The sequence below is a fragment of the Grampus griseus genome (genome assembly GCF_964374135.1).
Source record: "Grampus griseus genome assembly, chromosome: 5".
Lineage (NCBI taxonomy): Eukaryota > Metazoa > Chordata > Mammalia > Artiodactyla > Delphinidae > Grampus > Grampus griseus.
The window spans coordinates 30,205,528-30,227,764 of record NC_138998.1 but is presented as its reverse complement, the minus strand read 5'-3'; the positions used below and the strand labels follow the sequence as shown (position 1 = coordinate 30,227,764).

At 34.4% G+C, this 22,237-nt stretch overlaps 1 protein-coding gene across 2 annotated transcripts in view; it reads right to left on the bottom strand.

The window, feature by feature from the left end:
- STAG1 (STAG1 cohesin complex component) overlaps positions 1–22,237 on the bottom strand; it is a gene marked incomplete at its 3' end in the record, with an annotated part of 421,944 nt that overhangs the window by 130,252 nt on the left and 269,455 nt on the right. For both annotated transcript variants that reach the window (XM_082655685.1, XM_082655684.1), the window contains exons 8-9: positions 16,987–17,138; positions 14,709–14,782 (exon numbers count right to left, since the gene is read on the bottom strand). In XM_082655685.1, the coding sequence (XP_082511811.1) occupies positions 14,709–14,782; positions 16,987–17,138 (226 nt within the window). The remainder of the gene's footprint in view (positions 1–14,708; positions 14,783–16,986; positions 17,139–22,237) is intronic.

Sequence of the window (22,237 nt, the reverse complement as noted above, 5' to 3'; positions counted from 1 at the left end):
AGAGGAATTGAAATTTTAGTGTATCAAAAGTGAGCTATGACAGATTCAATACTTGTATGCAAGGTCTGATTAAATTAAAAAATCAATAAGGTAACAGTAGGAAATTAAAGAATTGTTGCTTTTATGAGAATAATAGGTTGAAAATTTTGGCAAGACTCAGAAAGGGTGGGTCACTAAAATGAAATAAAGGCTGTGTTATTTTGGTGTTGAAGATTGAGGTAAAATCATAAAAAATGATATGGATTCTGCATTCAAAATTGTGTGGCTGAGCCAAGATAGACAGGATTTATGCTTCTTCCACTTGAAAAAACTAAAAAAACTGCATAAAATACATAAAATAATATTTTTTAGGTGTTGGATATCAGGCAGAGCAGGGCAGTGGTATAGGCAGGGGAACGTATACAGAGCCTGGGTATTTCCCAAAGTTGAGGAAAAGAAGCTGGGACTCTAGAGGACAAGGTGGTTAGATTTTACAAGGCACAGTACCAGAGATGCACAGAGAGAGTGAGCGCTGGGCATCTGCAGAAAGACCCTATCAACTCTTCAGCTGAGTATAAAGAGCATGTACATGTGAACAAACCACTCAATGCTGGGGAAAGAATGGCAACAGCAGAGAGGGCAACCTCTGGAGCAAACATAGGGCTTGGAATACTTTGTGTTCCAGTGAGGCAGAGCAGAAAAACCTTGTAATTCACAGGGCATCAAGAAAAGTACAAAGAATGGTTTTATCTTAGTATCTGGGTAAAGTTAACCTTAGACTAAACGCTGCCCTGGTCCACTTAACAAACCTTAAATAAAGTCTTGAAAAGATCAAACATTAATTATGTCCCAGAGAAAAGTGGATGAATATCTTAAGAATACATTGTTTGGTACCCAACAAAAAACCCACAGTGGTTGGCACCTAATAAAAATTGCCAGGCATTCAAAGAAAATGACCCATAATAAGGGGAAAATTAATCAAAACAAACAGAATCAGAAATGACACAGATGATAAAACTAGTGAAACAGAACATTAAAAGTTACAACAAAATATATATATTCAAGAGGCTTGAGGAGAGCCTGGAGGTAATAAAAGAAAAATGAAGAAAACGACCCTGAAGAACATGACAAAATTGTTAAACTAGTTACAAAACAAAAAAAAAATTTAAATGTAACCAAGAGCAAAAGATAAATTAACTACAAAGGACACAAGATAAGAATGACAGCAGTTCTAGTTGGAAACAAGCCAAACCAGAGATAATGGATCAATTCCTTTAAAAGACTGAAAAAAAAAAAAGGTCAACCTACGATTCTATATTAAGAGAAAACACCTTTCTTCCCGTCCCCCCAAATAACTCAAAATACAAAAGCAATCTTTTTAGTTTTCTGGAAATAGATTCAAAATGTTGATAAGCATTTACTCGTAAAAAGCTGATGAAATTTGGGCCCAAAACAGCAAAAATCTATGGCATTCTTGAATGGACATAACCCCTTCAAACACCCTAAAACTCAGAGCAGCAGGTGTAGTGGAGGTAGCAGGATTGGGAATGCCCATGAAAACCATGGTTTTAAGATGAGGAAGCTGACTTGATTGGTAGCAACATGCTAAATACCAACACCCAGGGAAGATTTCAATAAAAAGAGCAAACTCTGTAAGAAATGAATGGGGAAATAGCAGAGTTCTGCTAGCCTAAAGCTACAGTCCAGGAGAGATAAATTCCTCAGATTAAGTCCAAGTAAATTATTCAAAAACAAAACCCCCAACAATACGACAAACTTCAGGGGAAAAAAATCAGAATCCATATTTGCTAAGATATATTTTGTAAAATGAACAGTTTTTAACAAAAGATTATATGATGTACAAAGAAAAAGCGAAGTAATACCTATACTTGGAAATTGAAACAGTCTAAAGAAACTGCTCCGAGTGGGCCCAGCTGTTAAATTTAGCAACGTTTTTAAGGAAATCCAATAAATACAATCAGATTATATTTAAAGATGCTATATTCAAAGAACTAGATGAGAACATGACAAGGCCTCAACCAACAGTGGATTATGATAAAGAAACAGCAACTATAAAAATAGGACCAACTGAAAAGTACAATAACAGAAATAAAAAACTCACCATATGGTTTCAGCAGCATACTTGAGTTGACAGAAAAAAAACACTGAACCTGAAGATAGGTAAACAGAAATTACCCAAAGAATAGAGATGAAAAACATTGAGGAAGGAAAAACGAGAGAGAGAGAGTGTGTGAGAGCGCGCACACGCACGTAAGCTCCAAAAGTCTAGGAAACAATATCATGTATACCAGTATATGTGTGAAAGGAGTACAAACAAAGAGAAATGGGTAAAAAATACTTGAAGAATCAACTGCTAAAAGCTTATGAAATTTGATGAAAAACATGAATCTACAGATCCAAAAAGGTCAACAAAATATTAGTAGGATAAACACAAAGAGATCCATATCTAAACACATAAGCAAACTGTTGAAAGCCAAAGAAAAATGGGGAAAAAAAGAAGAAAAGAAAATAAAAGCTACAAAAAAAGTGATTCATAAATGTACAAGGGAACAGCAAGATTAACAACTAATTTTTTACTCAGAGACAATGAAGTCCAGTAGGTGGTAGAAAGGCAGTAAAAGTGTTAAAGGAAAATAGAACTGTCCACCGAGAATTCTATATCCAGCCAAACTATCTTTCAAATATGGAAGATGAAATAATGACATTTCCAGATAAACAAAGACTGCTAGGACACTTGCCTTATAAGAAACTGTAAAGAAAGTCCTTCAAACTGAAAGGAAGTAACTCTATACAATAACTCAAATTCATAGAAGAAAATGAAGAATGCTGGAAATGTTAACAACAGGGTAAAAAGAGAAGATAGCATGAATACTTCGTTTAATTTCATTGAAAATCTTAATATTGTATATACTGATAATAGTTAAAATGGTAATGTTGGGATAATACCAAATAGAGATAAAAGATATTTGACAATAATAGTACAAAGGAAGAAAAAGAAAATGGGGCTATACTGGAGCAAAGATGCTACATTTATGTGAAATTAGTCATGCTAATGGGATGTAGTTTCTGTAGCAACCATAAAGAAAATAACAGAGATTGTTCAATGGATAAAAACACAAGATCCAACTCTAGGCTGTCTATAAGAGATATATTTCATATTCAAAGACACAAACAGTGAAAGGATGATAAAAGATACATCATACAAAAAGTAACCATAAAAGAACTAGAGATATATTATTATCAGGCAAAGAAGTCTTTGAGACAAAAAAAAAAAGTCATACTAAAAAAGAACATTTCATAATGATAAAAAGGTTTACAGGAAGATGTAACAAAACAGCAGAATATATCCTTTTTATATGCACATGTAGTTTTTTTTTTTTTGGATAATCCAACTGATTAAGGAAAAAACAAGGCGCATAAAGTATAAAATGATTTAAATATCAATACCTGAAAGTGTGTTTACTAACAACAATGCAATTAAACTAGAAATTAAGAAGAGAAATTAATTTGGAAAACCTCCAAATATTTTGAAATTAAACAAGAAAACTTAACAACCCATGAGTCGAAGAAGAAATCACAAATAAAATAAGGAAATACTTAGTTCTGAATAAAAATTTAAAATACAACATATTTGTTGTATAAAAAGTCATGGTATGTCACTAAAGTGGTACTTCGAGGGAAATTTATAGCTTAGCATGCCAGATAAGAAAGGAAGAAGGCTATACAAATCAACAATCTACCATAGGAAACTAAAAGAAGACAAGTAAATTAAAACTAAAGCAATCACATGGAAGGAAATATTAAGGTTGAAGCAAAAATCAATGAAATAAAAAAATACATAAATAAAGTCAATGAAAGCAAAAGTTTATTCTTTGAAAAGATCAATATAACTGATAAACCTTTAGCTAGGCTGACTGACCAACACAAGAAAGAGAGAAGATACAAATTACAAAATCAAGAATGAGTAAGGAGACATCCTACAGAAATAAAAATGATTATAAAGAAATATCATAAATAACATACAAACAAATGTGCAATATGCATGAAATAAAGTATTGTCTGAAAGAGACAAATTACCATAAAGAATCAACAAGGAATAGAAAATTTGGATAGATCTATAATAAGTTTAATTAGTAAATGAAAATCTTCACACAAAGGAAAACCTAGGCTTAAAGGACTTCCATGATGAATTCTATCAAATTAATAAAACAAGACAAAACCAAAAAAAAACAATCTTCCATAAACTCTTTCAGAAAATAGAGCAGGAGGGAACATTTTCCAGTTCTCTGAGGCTAGTAAGCATATTAATACCCCTTATGAAAGTAGACACAAAAATCCCTAACAAAATATTAGCAAACTAAATCCAGTAGCATAGAAAAAACATTATATCCCATGACCATGTGGAATTTTCCCAGATTGCAAGATTGGTCTAATATCTGAAAATGAATGAATATAATACCTTATATCAATAAAAAAGCCTGTATTTTTATCTCAATTGAAGCAGAAAAAATGAAATCAAACAATCAATCACAATAAAAACACCTAACAAAACCAGAAGGGAATCTCATCCTACTAACGGGTATCGACATAAAAAACTTACAGCTAATGACATTATACTTAATTTTAAAGACTAATTATTTTCCCATTAAGATCAGGAATAAAAGTAAAGCTGTCCTCTCTCACCACTTTTACTCAATATTGTACTGCAGATTCTATTCAGTACAATAGGCCAATAAAAAAATTAAAAGTGCCTTTGTTCACAAATGGCATGATCCTTTATGAAAGAAGCTACAAAAACAAAACCCCCAAACTACAGAACTAATGAAAGTATTGTATAATTTTGCAGTAATAAAATAATATTTTACATATTAATAAGGAAGAGTCTAGAACAAAAATTAAGGACACGATTCCCATTATAACAAAATAAAAATGAAAACAAAAATAAATTTAACAAAAGTAGTATGACGTACACTGAAAATAATAAAAATTGCTAAGAGAAACTACAGAATATGTAAATAAATGGAGATACAACCTATATTCACAGAATGGAAAATTCAATATAATGAGGAAGGAAATTCTCTCCAAATTGGTGTACTGATTCATTATATTCTCTATCAAAATTCCAGCAAGATTTTGTGTAAAAATTGACAATTTGATTATAGAATTTATATAGAAATGTAAAGAATCTATAATAGTCATAACAATTTTGAAAAACAAAGTAAAAGGACATAACACTACCTAATTTTAAAAACTTACTCTAAAAGAAAAATACTGTATGCTCTCACTTATATGTAGACTCTAAAAATGCTAAACTAATAGAAATAGAGAGTAGAAAGGTGGTCACCAGATGCTGGGGTGGGAGGAAACTGGGGAGATGTTGGTCAAAGAGTACAAACTTCTAGTTATAAGATAAATAGGTTCTAGGGACCTAATGTACACCATACCATGGTGACTACAGTTAACAATACTGTAGTACACAGTTGAAAGTTGCTAAGGGAGTAATTCTTAAATGTTATCACCACCTAAATTGTAAAAGGTAATTACTTGAGATGATAGAGGTATTAACTAGCCTTATTGTGATAATCATTTCACAATATATTATGTGTTTCAAAGAATCTTGTTGTACACCTTAAACTTACATATGTTATATGTCAATTACATCTCAACAAAGCTTTTAAGAAATACCTTAAAAGTACTGTAATCAATACAGCTGGTAAGAGTTTAAGGACAAATTAGAAAATCCAGAAATAAAACTTTGCATTCATGGTCATTTGATTCCCAAGAGAAGTGCTAAAGCAACTCAGCTGAAGAACAGCCTTTCACCAATAGTGTTTGTAAAAATGAATATCTATATGCAAAAAGTGTCCTTATATCGCACCATAAACAAGAATTAACTTAAAAAAATCATTCATATAAATTAACTTAAATGATTAAATGATTAAACTTCTAGAATAAAACACAGAAGAACAGTTTGGGTTAGGAAAAATGTTTACAGATATGACATCAAAAGCATGACCATAGAAGAAAAATTGATAAATTACTGCATTCAAATTGAAAACTTTTGTTCTTCAAAAGGTATCATTAAGAAAATGAAAGGAAAGCCAAAGGCTGGGGAAAAATATGAAAATCATTTATGTGATAATGCACCTGTATCAAGAATACAAAAAGTACTCCTACAAAATCCCTCTTGATAATTGTTAGAATAAAAAGACAGACAATCAGTACGGATAAAAAAGACTTCAACAACAACCATCAACCAAGTTTGACCTAATTGACATAAAAACAAAACCATGATACATACTCTTTTCCTATGCAAATAAAAAATTTATCAAGATAGAACACACTATGGGCCATAAAACAAATATCAATAAACTTAAAAGCATTCAAGTCACATAAAGTATGTTCTCTGACTAGAATGAACTTAAGTTAGGAGACAATAACAGAAAGTTCTGAGATATTTGCAAATATATACCAAACTTCTAAATAATCCATGACCCAAAGAAACAAGTCCAGATGGAAATTAGAACGTATTCTGAACTAAATGAAAATGGAAACACAACATATCCAAATTTAGGGGATACAGCTATAGCACGGCTAAGAAAGAAATTTATAGGAGTAAAAATTAATAGGAGAGAAAAAAGTAAGGCCTTATATCAGTGATATCCATTTCCCCCCTGAGAAACTAAAGGGCAGAGGAAGGAAACCCAAAGAACAGTAAAAGAATAGTAATCAAGTGAAACAGAAAACAGAAAAATAGAGAAGTACAATTAACCAAAATCTCATTTTCTAAGAAAATATAAATATAATTGATTAGCTCTAGACAGACTGATATGTGAGAGATGAAACCACCAATACTATGAACAACTTTATGCTGTTATTTCTTGAATATACTTCAACAACTTAGATGAATCTATCATTTTTTTGTAAGACAAACTGAACAGTCTTATATCTACTAAAGAAATTTAATTTGTAGTTTAAAACATCCTTACAAAGAAAACTCTAGAACCCAATGGTTTAATTCCTATCAGAGGAAGAAATAATACCAATTTTATTCAACTGTTCCAGAAAATTAAAAAGGAGAGAATACATCACAACTCATTCTACAAAGCCAGCATCACATTGGTACCAAAAACAGTCAGAGACACTCAGTAAAATAAAAGAGTTATAGACATATATCCCCCTTAAACACAGATACAAAAATTCCTAGGGAAATTTCAGCAAATGACATCCAACAAGATAAAAAAAGAATAATAGAGAAAGGAGTGGCCAAGATGGAGGAGTAGAAAGATGCTAAACTCACCTCCTCTCACAAGCACACCAAAATCACAATAATTTTCAGAACAATCATCAATTGTTGTAAGATGTAACTTACATCACTGAAGACTGTAACTTACCAGAAAAGGTTTTGTACAACAAAAGACATAAAGAAGGAACCACAACAAGACCAGCAGGAGGGGCAGACTCGCAATATAATCAAATCCCATACCTGGGTGGGCAACCCACATACTAGAGAATAATTGTATTGTAAAGGTTCTCTCACAAGAGTGAGAGTTATGAGCCCCACAACAGGCTGTCTAGGTTGGGGGTTCAGCACTGGGCAGAGAAGCCCCAAGAGCATTTGGCTTTAAAGGCCAGGAGGGCTTGATTACAGGAGGTCCACAGGACTGGGGAAAATAAAGACTTAACTCTTAAAGGGTGCATACAAAATCTCATGTGCACTGGGTCAAAGGGCAAAAGCAGTAATTTGATAGGAGCCTGGGCCAGACCTACCTGCTGGTCTTGGAGGGTCTCCTGTGGAGGCGGGGGGCAGCTGTGGCTCACCCTGGGGACATAGACACTGGTGACAGACATATCAGGGAGTATTCATTTGAATGAATGCTTGGGGAGGCTAACATCTGGCTTCGGGCATCAGCACAAGAGCTGGCCCCATCCAATAGCCTACAGGCTCCAGTGCTGGGATGCCTCAGGCCAAAAAACTAACTGGATGGGGACACATCCCCATCCATCACCAGACAGGATTCCTAAGATTTCCTGAGCCAACATCCACCTGAAGACAGGCCTCTAGACAAGGCCCTGACCATCAGAGAGCCAAAACCCAGCTCTATCCCTCCCACTAGGAAGCCTGCACAAGCCTCTAGACCAGTCTCACCCACCAGGAGGCAGACACCAGAAACAAGAAAACTACACTCAGCTTGCAGACTGAATTTGGAAATGCAGGCCAGACATTACCCTGGGACCAACTAGGCCCTGGTCCCTGGATTACAAGACGGGAGTGCACTGCTGGGAAGCATAGGATGTAACCTACAGAGGGGCACTTCTACAAGGTGGAGACATCACTGAAGACATCAAACAGGAAATCAGAAATTACCCTGAGACAAATGAAAACAAAAACACAACAATCCAAAACTTATGGGACACAGGAAAAGCAGTTCTAAGAGGGAAGTTTATAGTGATACAAACTTACCTCAGGAAACAAGAACAATCTCAAAGAGACAACCTAAATTTACACCTAAAGCAACTAGAGGAAGAAGAACAAACAAAACCCAAGGTTAGTAAAAGGAAAGAAATCATAAAGATTAGAGTAGAAATAAATGAAATAGAAACGAAGAAAACAATAAGATCAATGAAACTAAAAGCTGGTTCTCTTAAAATATAAACAAAATTGATAAACCTTTAGCCAGACTCATCAAGAAAAAAAAGAGAGGGCCCAAATCAACAAAATTAGAAATTAAAAAGGAGAAGTGACAACTGACACCAAAAAAATACACAGAACCGTAAGAGACTACTACAAGCAACTCTATGCCAAAAAAATTGATAACCTAAAAGAAAGGGACAAATTCTTAGAAAGGTACACTCTCCCAAGCCTGAACCAGGAATAGAAAATAGGAACAGACCAATTACAAACACTGAAATGAATCTGTGATTAAAAAACTCCCATCAAACAAAAGTCCAGGACAGAAAGCTTCATATCAAATATTTAGAGAGGAGTTAACACCTATCCTTCTGAAACTATTTCAAAACATTGCAGAGAAGGAACACTTCCGAGCTCATTCTATGAGGCTACATCACCCTGATACCAAAAACACACAAAAAATTACAGGCCAATATCACTGATGAATATAGATGCAAAAATCCTCAACAAAATACTAGTGATCTGAACCCAACAATACATTAAAAGGATCATACACCATGATCAAGTGGGATTTATCCCAGAGATGCAAGGATTTTTCAATAACCTCAAATCAATCAATGTGAGACACCACATTAACAAACTGAAGAATAAAAACTGTATGATAATCTCAATAGATGCAGAAAAGCTTTTGATAAAATTCAACATCCATTTATGATAAAAACTCTTTAGAAGGTGGGCATAGAGGCAACACACCTCTACATAATAAAGGACATATATGACAGACAGCTAACATCATACTCAATGGTGAAAAACTGAAAGCATTTCCTCAAAGTTCAAAAAGAAGACAAGAATGCCACTCTCGCCACTTTTATTCAACATAGCTTTAGAAGTCCTAGCCAAGGTAATCAGAGAAGAAAAAGAAATAGAAGTAATCCAAATTGGAAAAGAAGATGTAAAACTGTAACTGTTTGCACATGACATGATGCTATACATAGAAAATCCTAAAGATGCTACCAGAAAACTATTAGTCCTCATCGATGAATTTGGTAAAGTTCCTGGATACAAAACATATAGAAATCTGTTGCATTTCTATACCCTAACAACAAAACATCAGAAAGAGAAATTAAAGGAACAATCCCGTTTGTTATTGCTTCAAAAAGAATAAAATACCTAGGAATAACCTACAAAAGGAGGCAAAAGACCTGTACTCTGAAAAGTATAAGACACTGGCAAAAAGAAATTGAAGACAACACAGATGGAAAGATATACCGTGTTCTTGGATTGGAAGAATATTTTTTTTAATTAAAATTTTTTTTAATTTATCTTTTAAAAATTGAAGTATAGTTTATTTACAATGTTGTGTTAGTTTCAGGTGTACACAATAATTCAGCTATACACGCAGACACACACACATACACATATATACATTTTTTTCAGATTCTTTACCCTTGTAAGTTATTACAAAATATTGAGTATAGGTTCCTGTGCTATGCAGTAGGTCCTCATTCATTATCTACTTTATATATAGTAGTGTTTATATGTTAATCCTAACCTCCTAATTCCTCTCTCCCTCCATTCCCCTTTGGTAACCATAAGTTTGTTTTCTATGTCTGTGGGTCTATTTGTTTTATAATTAACTTCACTTGTATCTTCCATTTATCTGTCGATGGACATTTAGGCTGCTTCCATATTTTGGCTATTGTAAATAGTGCTGCTATGAACACTGGGGTGTATGTATCTCTTTAAGTTATAGTTTCCTCTGAATATATGCCCAGGAGTGGGATTCCAGGATCATATGGTAACTTTATGTTTAGTTTTTTAAGGAACCTCCATGGTGTTCTCCATAGTGGCTGCACCAATTTACATTCTCACCAACAGTGTAGGACGGTTCCTTTTTCTCCACACCCTCTCCAGCATTTATTATTTGTAGACATTTTGACGATGGCCATTCTGACTGGAGTGTGGTGATACCACACTGTAGTTTTGATTTGCATTTCTCTAATAATTATGATGTTGAGCATCTTTTCTTGTGCCTGTTGCCATCTGTATGTCTTCTCTGGAAAAACGTCTATGTAGGTCTTCTGCCCAGTTTTTTTATTTTTTATTTTTTTTTTGAGCTGTATGACCTGTTTGTATATTTTGGAACTTAATCCCTTGGTGGTGCACTGTTTGTAAATATATTCTCCCATTCCATAAGTTGTCTTTTCATTTTGTTTATTATTTCCTTTGCTGTGCAAAAGCTTTTAAATTTAATTAGGTCCCATTTAAAAAGTATTTGTTTTTATTTCCATGATTCTAGGAGACAGATCTAAAACAATCTTGCTGCGAATTATGTCAAAGAGTGTTCTGCCTATGTCTTCCTCCTGGAGTTTTATAGTAACTGGTCTCACATTTAGGTCTTTAATCCATTTGAGTTTAGCTTTGTATATGGTGTTAGAGAATATTCTAATTTCATTCTTTTACATGTAGCTATCCAGTTTATCCAGCACCACTTCCTTTTTTTTAAATGATTCACTTTTTTATATAAATTTATTTTGTTTATTCATTTGGTTATGCCAGGTCTTAGTCACAGTTCGCGGGTTCCTTAGTTGTGGCATGCATGTGGGATCTAGTTCCCTGACCAGGGATCAAACCTGGGCCCCCTGCACTGGGAGCATGGAGTCTTAACCACTGCACCACCAGGGAAGCCCCTGGCACAACTTCTTGAAGAGACTGTCTTTTCTTCATTGTATATTCTTGCATCGTTTGTTGTAGATTAATTGACTATAGGTACATGGGTTTATTTCTGGGCTTTCTATCCTGTTCCATTGATTTTTGTGCAATACCATACTGTTTGGACAACTGTAGCTTTGTAGTATAGTTTGAAATCAGGGAGCCTTATTCCTCCAGGTCCGTTTTTCTTTCTCAGAATTGCTTTGCCTATTTGGGGTCTTTTGTATTTCCATACAAATTAAAATGTTTTTTGTTCTAGTTCTGTGAGAAATGCCATTGGTAATTTGATAATGATTGCTTTGAATCTGTAGATTGCCTTGTGTAGTAGAGTCATTTTAACAATATTGGAAGAATCAATAAAAAAAGAAAGATATAAATGAACTCACTTACAAAACAGAAATAGAGTGACCGACACAGAAAACAAAGTTTTGGTTACCAAAAGGGATGGGCAGGGAGAAGATAAATTAGGAGGATGGGATTAACATATACACATTACTGTGTATAAAATGTAACAGATAACCAGGAAGGACCTAATGTATAGCACGGGGAAGTATACTCAATATTTTGTAATAACCTACAAGGGTAAAGAATCTGAAAAAAATTGATATACATTCATATACAGTAAGTCCCCTACATACGAACCTTCAAGTTGACAACTTTCAAAGACGCGAACGTGTGTTCGTATGTCTAATCATGTAAGTTAGTTCACATGTCTGGCGTACACTGTGATGTGTGTGCATCCTCTTCAAGTGGTTGTGCTTTTGTGTACTTTACTGTACAGTAATTTATATAGTAGTAGAGTATCTTTATTTCAAGCCCAGGATGTCTGGAAGCAAGTGTAAAAGCAGCAGTGATGTAGCTGGTACTGCTAAGACGCACCAAGAATTGGAGGTCCACAGCAAAGACAAAGAGAGAGACAAGAGGAAGAACAAGTAACTGAAGAACTGAAGAGATTTACGATGCAGGAAATGGCAAGGGGATTTTCTTTAGTTGAGGAGGCACTGTTAATTTTTGAGGCACAGGAGCCGAATGTGGGACAGTACAGAAAGGTTATAGCAGCCATTCAGGATGCAATTCAGTGCTACTGTGTCATTTATGACGAGGAAAAAAGAGCTACTACCCAGACATCACTGGATTATTTTTTCAAGAGGGTAGACAGAACTGAATCCAGCAAGGAACCAGAACCTGTGCCATCAATGTCGGGCATGAGTGAAACTGCAGCTTGCCCTCCATCTCCTGTTGCTGACGATCCTTCAGCTCTACCATCTCCCACCTCCTCTCCCTCGTCCAGTCAGTAACTCTTCTTCCCTGTTCACTTGATGCCAGCCTCTGTAAGCCAGCTATTGTACTGTACTACTGTACTTTTCAAGGTACTGTATTGCAAGATGAAAAATGTTTTATTGTTTGCATGTTTGATTTTTATGAATTATTGGCGTGAAAAGTATTATAAACCTATTGCAGTACAGTACTGTACTGAAAAACCAATTGTGTTAGCTGGGTACCTAGGCTAACTTTGTTGGACTTAACAAATTGGACTTACGAACACACTCTCGGAATGGAACTCATTTGTATGTAGGGGACTTACTGTATATATCTATATATCTATACATACATCTATATCTATCTATCTATATCTATCTCTCTATATATATCTGAATCACTTTGCTGTATATCCGAAACTAACAGGACATTGTAAATCATCTACATTTCAAAAAAAATGACTTTATAGCAATAAAAAGATTTAAATGAAGAAAAATAATATATCATGATTATGTGTGTGGGTTTTATCCCAAGAATTTCAGGTTGAGTTAACGTTTAAAAAATCAACCAATTTAATTCACCACATTAACACTCTTCAAAAAGAAAAACGACGTAATGATCTCAAAAGATGGAGAGAAGTATTTGACAAAATTCAATATCCATTCCTAACAAAGTGTCAGAAAACTAGGGATAGGAAACTTCCTCAACCAGATAAAGTTAATCTACAAAAAACTTACAGTTAAGTCTTAAGGATGAAAGACCTTAATTTTATTAGTGAAAGAAGCCAGACCAAGACACGAACAAAAATCAGGAGTACAAAGTGTAAATTCCATTTCTATAAAATTCTAGAAAATGTAAACAAATCAGTTAGGAAGGAGATCATTGATTGCTTAAGGATGGGGAAGGGGGAGAGTGGCAGCAAAGGAGGAATTACAAAGTGGTAGGAGAAAACTTCTGAGGATAATGGATATATTCATTATCTTGCCTGTGGTAGTTTTACAGGTAGGGGTTTGTGTGTTCTGTGTGTGTGAAAAGTCATCAAATCATGCACTTAAATGTACTGTTTATTTTATGTTAATTATACGTCTATAAAGCTGTAATTTAAAAAAAAGACTGCATGGCAGGTATATGGGAATTTTTGTTTTGAAAATAAATTTGTTGATAATTCATTACATGCATGGTTTATGTAAGAAAGAGGATGTGAAATTCCATTCAAAGAATTCATATTCAAAGTAAAAGGCTTGGTTCTATTTCAAAAGAGTTTTACATTTTCAGTTAAAATAAAATGTTTTAAGGTAAGTTATCAAAGTTACAAATTTTTCCTTTTTTAAAAAAATAATCTCCCTGTTTTAATTAACTTTTAAAACTAACTGGCCAATTAAAGTCTTAAATGTGTCTAAAAACAGTGCATCTATTATCTGTGTCTATCTGCCTAAACATATCAAATCACGCCTAACTAATAGAAGGCAACAAGCGTATGTATATGATTCATTAATTCTCCATGAAATACGCTCATGTAGTATTTTAATAGGTCACACATTTCACAGAAGGACAACTTGCAATGGAGCATGACAAAAATACTTCAGAAATACTTTGACCCTATTTTCTTGTGTATAGTTGAAGGTAAAGAAGAGTGATGTTATAAAGATGCTGCATTATCTGCAGAGGTGCCCTCTACTGTACTCATTTCTCCCATCTTAACCAACACATTTTTAAAACACTGTTGGTTAATTTGATTATATAACAAGATGAGTACAAAAGGGCCACAAGCAGGGAATTTAATTTTTTCAAATATGAAGACAATCAAATCTTATTAAGGCCACATTAACTTAATGATATCTTATTAATATTACATCAGTACAAATGCAAGTACATAGGATCTCTAACAGTATATGTTCTGAATCTGGAAGAGTGTGGCAATGATGGTGGTGGTACAATTTTGACCACAGTTAACAGTACACTTATTTAGCTTTTATACCCAAAGCTGTTTTCCGGCTAACAAAACAAATAATTAGAAAGTTTATATTTTTATTGCCTAGGACTACAAAGAAGCAATAAATTATTTAAGTTAAAAATGTTCTAAATGATTTTTAAAATCCCTTACCGGTATCTATGAACAAATATACCCTTAAAAATAGAGTTCATCATATTTTCGATTTCATCCTGATTTTCTTGTAGCTGAAATGAAAAATAAAAATATAAATTAAAATACTGATCATTTTATTTGTAATAAAGAGTTCCAATTGTTTTTAATTCCTGATTATTCTCATTCTGGGTAATTTTCAATCTTTTTTCTCATATATTGTGCAACAGATGTCTGAAATTAACAGTATTCTTTCATTATTTCTATAGCTTTTCTACATTGGCTTAAAACCACTTTCTGTCTCTCTCAACATGTATTACACAATGACTAAAAAGGAGTGGTGTGGTTAAGTGTGACCAGATTACTACCACAAAATATCACCTGCTTTCGGAATAGGCCTCAATTTCTTTACCTCTCCTGTCCAAACCAGGTCCCCTGCTTGGTTTTACATTTCTTGGTAACAGATCATCCTCGATTATTATATTTGCCACTGTGTAAGAAAGTTCCTATTCCACCTAAAGTATCCAAATATTACTCTGCGTCTGATTAGCAACAAACTGAGCATTGGTCAAATTCCCAATATAGGAGGAACAGCAGAAGATAGCAAGGACACTAGCCATTAGTGGTGAAATGCAGCAACAAAATAAAATACTATAGAAAAGATATAAATAAACTTCAGGCAATACTACACATCAAAGTTAAAGTTTGAGTTTACTACTCAAAAGGAACAAAAGCACTGATACAAAATCACATTCAAGATGATAGTTTTTATTTTAATTTGTTCTGCAGTGAAATATTTGCTTTTAGTGCATTTATACAAATGTGACAATAAAATTCCTTCAGACTTTCTCTTTTGCTATATGCTTTGTTTTGGGTTTTACTGAAATAACTTTGGGAATACCTTTATAGTAAATCATTCAAATTACTGAAACTTACTATAAGTTCTAATTTTGCTGCATTTATTATATAAAAAATTAAATAATTTATAAGAGATACAGTTTGGTTAGCAGTTCTTACTAAAGTACAGTTCCAAAACTTACTTACAATTATTTCTAGTATAGAATGTGCTATGAGTTGTACTGTGTTCCTCAAAACTTCATATGCTGAAGTCTTAACTCCCAGAACCTCAAACCTTATTTGGAAATAGGATTGTAGCAGATGTAATTAGTTAAGATGGGTTCATACTGGAGTAAGATGGGCCCCAAATCAAATATGACTGTCTCCTTTTTATAATGGAGAAATTTAGAGACACACACACAGTGAGAAGGCCATGTGAAGAGTAGAGTTATCTGCCAGTTCTAACCTATACAACTGTGAGACAATAAATTTCTGTTCTAAAGAAAAATCAGGGACTTCCCTGGTGGTGCAGTGGTTGGACTTGAACCCTGGTCTGGGAAGATCCCACATGCCACAGAGCAACTAAGCCCATGTGCCACAACTACTAAAGCCGGTGCACCTACAGCACATGCTCTGCAACAAGAAAAGCCACTGCAATGAGAAGCCCCCGCTCTCCGCAACTAGATAAAGCCCGCGTGCAGCAATGAAGACCCAATGCAGCCAAAAATAAATAGAATTTAAAAAAAATAATAATTAAAAAAAAAAGAAAAATCAGTTTGTGGTATATGCTACAGCAGTCCTAGCACTCCAATACAGCACAGACCATAATTTAATCATAAGTTTGTTGCTTCCTGCTGCCTGTTATAACCCATTATTTATTGACAGCAATATATTTATAGCATTGAGACATTATTCTTTTCTCAAGTTAAAATACAGACTAACACTGTACATCTAAAATTTCATTTCTGATTGGATGAATAAAAATGTTGCCTACTAAAAATCCAGTTTAAAATCTCTTTCAACACATTTATAAGAAAATTTCACTGTAAAATTGGAACCAATCTTATTATTAACAGAAATGTCTCATACATCTACTAATATATAGTCTTTGGCTTTCTCCTGCAATGCATCTTTGCTGGCCCCTAGTTCTGATGTTAGTATTTACCGTGCTTTCTGGGCCCACAGCTTGATAATCTTTTTGAGTTATCTAATTCCCAGACCACCTTCTTTCTAAAGTATGGTTGTTCTGTGTTTCTCTTCTGCCCTCAGACAGCACTCAGATAATCAAACACTGGCTGGAAGCAAATTCCAGTTTCATTTGAAAACTCTGAGCTCAAATAATCAAACTTAAAAAAAAAACTTTTAAAAATACACACAAACCTTTTTAGGAGAGTAAAAACACATATGATATATTTACTACACATTTACAGAACGTAAGAATCACAGTTACTGTGAACCTTACCTCTTTGCGTTTTTGAAGTAGTAACTCCAACCTTTCGTTGGCTCTCTTCCCAATCATTTTATTTCTCTCAGCTTCATACTGTCTCTGTGTATTATCCTGATGAATACTGAGGTTTAAGGCAACATTCACCAGAGCAGTCATGAGCTTCATGGCTATGAAATAAAGTAAGATTACAGTATTTACTTGTGAATCAGAATTTCATCCATAAGATTACAAATTTATAACAGAAATGGATGATGGAAGGAAACTAGTCAACTTCTATGTTTTACAATCTAGGCATAATTTAAATAAGAAAGACGAAAAATTATTTTATAGAAATAAACTCCCCATTTTAGCCTGTGACAATTTTCTCTGCCTCAGTGTCCCTATAAGCTTGGCTCATTAACATTCCCACTTAAAAACAGACTCATCCTGGGAGTTCCCTGGTGGTCCAGTGATTAAGACTTGGTGCTTTCACTTCCGTGGCCCTGGGTTCAATCCCAGGTCGGGGAACTAAGATCCCAAAAGCTGCTCGGTGCGGCCAAAAAAAAAAAAAAAAAAAAACTCCAAAACACCCAAAATGGACCCATCCTAATTATCAGCAGGAAGGATTTATGTAGTCTCCTCAACAACCCCTTTCCCTCACCTTCAAACATACACAACCTAAGTAAGAGCATACTAACCAAACCTTTTAGACCTTTCTTCTGGCCACCAATTCTGTGTATATAATTGCTTCCTTAATACCTTTACTTAGATGCGTCAAAGTGTCTTATTTGCTTACAATCAGTTCATGACTTTTACTCCCAAAGATGGTCCTTTCCCTGTGTTCCTCACCTCAATGAATGGCATAACCTCTGATCCCTGAAAAATAGACTGAACCTACCAAAGTCATTAAATTCATTAAAAATATATTCTGTGAATTTCTGACCGGTTTCCCCAGTCACAGTGTTAATGTATTTTTAAACACTCACTTGTATTTGTAAATCTAATTAAATATTATCAAACTTCTCTTTCAAGTCCTCTGAGGAACAGGTATGACACAAACCTTAACCTTTTGTCTATTCAAATTTACTTTCATCATTGAGATGATAAGAGTGTAGGGAATTCTGGTAAAGGAATAAAAGTTTGTGATGGCAAAATGATCTCCCTTTTTTTTCATTTAGTTTATTTATCTGAAAATACGAATGTTCAGTTATTAATGAGTGTTTTGGAAGAACCAATCTAAACATCTGCAAACATATACACAACTAAAGATGAGCATGCATTTCTTTTAAAGCTTCTAAAATTTCCCTTTAATTACATATATAAACGTATACATAATAGTGTAACTATATCTATCTATCTACACATACACATACACACACACACAATTCGTTATTCGGAAACTCTATCTACATTTTGGTCAAATCCATGTTACTAGCAATGCTACTGCCCTCAAACCAAAATATAAGACAAAAATCCTAAAAACAAAATGTAAGTTAGTGAGTAGTTAGAAATGCATTTAAATGAAAATGTTTCCCTTTTCCTGAGATATGGCATCTAAATATAATAAATTGAAAAATCTTGTGTTTCAAAATATAGGCTAGTGATTTTATAGCATTTTACAAATTGTCAGTAGAATACCTCTGAAGGTTAAAAGTACTCTTAAAATTAATCTGTATAAAAAAGAATAGCTCAAAGGCAGAAGGGATCTGGTGTATTCAAATTGCCCAGATCAGGGATAACAGATAACAGTTTAACAGAGCTTGTCCTAAGCATACAAAGTCATACCCAAATGGACCTTAATTCAGTTTATACTTCTAGATCTCTAAAATAAAATGACTTGAAGATCAAGGAATTGGAAAGCATTAAAATTAACACCAACTCTGGCTGGAATTCACCAGCAGAAGCTGAAATACAAATTTTCTTGAACTTAATTGTTTTTTGTCTTCAGCTATATATCTCTTTGGGAACCCAGAACCCAAACTCCAGCTGTCATTGTGTAATGACCCTCCTCCCATCCTAGGTATATATAAACAACAAAATATATCAACATACTAAAAAAAAATGCAAAATGATCAATATATTTTCAGAAACATATTAGATATGATAGAGCAGTATTTACTGAGATGTTTATGGACCTGTAAAATTTAAACTTCATTGAAATTTTCACTTTACATACTAACATAAAGCAAATAAACAGCTATTGAGGAGAGACTTCTAACTTAACGATATAGATACAACATGGGGATTGTGATAGGGATTATTGAGTCCACTGAAAAAAGACTCATTCCTGCATAGACTGAGCACTACTTAAGTTTTACTGGTATTATTAACAGAATTTTATAAATCCAGTAATTCAGCCTGGTTTCTATGATGTGGGCTTTGAAGTGCCTTCTCTTTGTCTACCAAGGAGAATACTTAATTTAGCCTTCATATTTTAACTGTTGGCTACAGAATGGCAAACTTGTTCTACCGCTGTGCTACTAAGAATGTGTTCTGCAAATATGTGTTGACCACAAATGGCTTGTTACCAGTTCATTAAAGGTATAAATTTGGAAGTAAGTTTTTAGAAATTTTTATAACAATCTGACAGAATAATCTTATGTCTACTGAATCTAGTAATAAAATGACACTAAGATCATAATTAAAAAACTAGTCTTTCACCACAGAGAGTTCAAAAAACACTTATTTAGTGCATCTCCATTCATTTACCAATCCGTAAGTACTGAGCATTGTTTTGTGTACTAGAAGCACAAAAGTGAATGAGACAGAGTATCTGCTTCCATGATTTTTATCTTCTAGTGAGGAGAAAATAATATATCAATAGATAATATACAAATGAAAAAATCTATCAGTTAAAGAAAAAAAATATCGTTAAAAAAAGTAAAGTATGGTAAAAAGGACAGAGAGCAAATGGGGTGGCTAGGCCTCTCTGAAGAGCTCATATTTAAGCATGCATGAGGCAATGAGCATGATTACATGACAGAAAGTGTCCCAAGGAGAGGGAATAAAATGTGCAAAGGTTATGACGTAAATTGTTATGAGAGGGGACTCATAAAAGAGCAAGGTACTTAGTGTGGCTGAAGCACAGAAATAGGCAGAAGCAGGAGACAAGGTTGAGGAGGAAATCAAAAGGCCAGGTTGTAAGAGTTTTACTAGGAACTAGTTAGGACTCAAGAATTAAATCTAGGGCTTCCCTGGTGGCGCAGTGGTTGGGGGTCCGCCTGCTGATGTGGGGGATACGGGTTTGTGCCCCCGCCCAGGAGGGTCCCACATGCCACGGAGCGGCTGGGCCTGCGAGCCATGGCTGCTAAGCCTGCGCATCCGGAGCCTGTGCTCCACAACGGGAGAGGCCACAACAGTGAGAGGTCTGCGAACCGCCAAAAAAAAAAAAAATCTAAATGAGATAAGACCCACTGGAAATTTTGGTGTGGGTGAGAAATAGTCTGATTTATACTTTTAAATGCTCTATGAACAGACTAGCGAAGAGTAAAAGTGGAAGAAGGGAGACCAAATAGAAGAACACTGAAAGAGAACTGAACATATTTTGCCAAAAGCTTACAATAATGATTCTCGAGTTTTTGGCCTTGAGCAACTCAGTAAAGCAATGCTAGCTTGGATTGAAGTGGTAGCAGTAGGTGGAGAGAAAGTTAGATCTGAAATATATTTTCAAGGTAGAGCTAAAAGAATATGATAATATAGGAAATGAGAGAAATAGGAAAGGCAAGGGTAATTAGAATGTCTTGTGCTTATTAGTTATCTAAGTGGAGATGGTTAATAGATATACATCATAAAAATATTGGTTTTTAGAGCCATTAAACTGGATAACATATCGATTCAATGGACGACTATTCAGCCACTAGAAAAAAATGAAGCATGATTTATATATGCTGTAAAGTCTGCCAATAAACTTCTTGGTGGAAAAAAAGGCAAGATGCCTGTCACTGTGTATATTATAATATCATTTACGCATGAAGAAGGAATGAATTATTTATTATTATGTGCCAGTCACTCTTCTAAGCTCTTTACACACACTTATTCATTTATACCTCACAACTCTATCAAGTTAAGTACTATAATTATTTCTTTTATACATAAGAGAAAACTGAGGTATAGATTGGCTAAGAGACTTGGCAATTACACAGCCAGTAACTGGAAGAGATAGAATTTGATTACAGCCGTCATGCTCCATAGTCTAAGTTCTTAACCACTACACCATACTGTCTCTCACTGAATATGTATGTGCTATCATATTCATAAAATCTTTGGAAAGATATAAAAGAAACAGGCAACTTTGGTTGTATTCGGAGAAGGGAATTTGATGGCTGAGAGCCATGGGTAGAACACTGACATTTCACCATATAACATTTTTAAATCTGGAATTTTAAATCGTATGACAGCATTACTCTCTCACCATCATTTTTTTAAATTAATTAATTTTTTATACAGCAGGTTCTTATTAGTTATCTATTTTATACATATTAGTGTATATATGTCAATCCCAATCTCCCAATTCATCCCACTGACCCCCACTTCCCCCCCTTGGTGTCCACTTGTTTGTTCTCTACATCTGTGTCTCTATTTCTGCCTTGCAAACCGGTTCATCTGTACCATTTTTCTAGATTCCACATATATGTGTTAATATACGATATTTGTTTTGCTCTTTCTGACTTACTTCACTCTGTATCACAGTCTCTAGGTCCATCCACGTCTCTACAAATGACCCAATTTCGTTCATTTTTATGGCTGAGTATATTCCATTGTATGTATGTACCACAACTTCTTTATCCATTCATCTGTTGATGGGCATTTAGGTTACTTCCATGACCTGGCTATTGTAAATAGTGCTGCAATGAACATTGGGGTGCATGTGTCTTTTTGAATTATGGTTTTCTCTGGGTATATGCCCAGTAGTGGGATTGCTAGGTCATATGGTAATTCTTAGTTTTTTAAGGAACCTCCATACTGTTCTCCATAGTGGCTGTATCAATTTACATTCCTCCCAACAGTGCAAGAGGTTTCCCTTTTCGCCACACCCTCTCCAGCATTTGTTGTTTGTAGATTTTCCGATGATGCCCATTCTAACTGGTGTGAAGTGATACCTCATTGTAGTTTTGATGTGCATTTCTCTAGTAATTAGTGATGGTGAGCAGCTTTTCATGTGCCTCTTGGCCATGTGTATGTCTTCTTTGGTGAGATGTCTATTTAGGTCTTCAGCCCATTTTTTGATTGGGTTGGTTTTTTTTGGCAGTGTTGGGTCTTCCTTGTTGCACGGGGGCTTTCTCTAGTT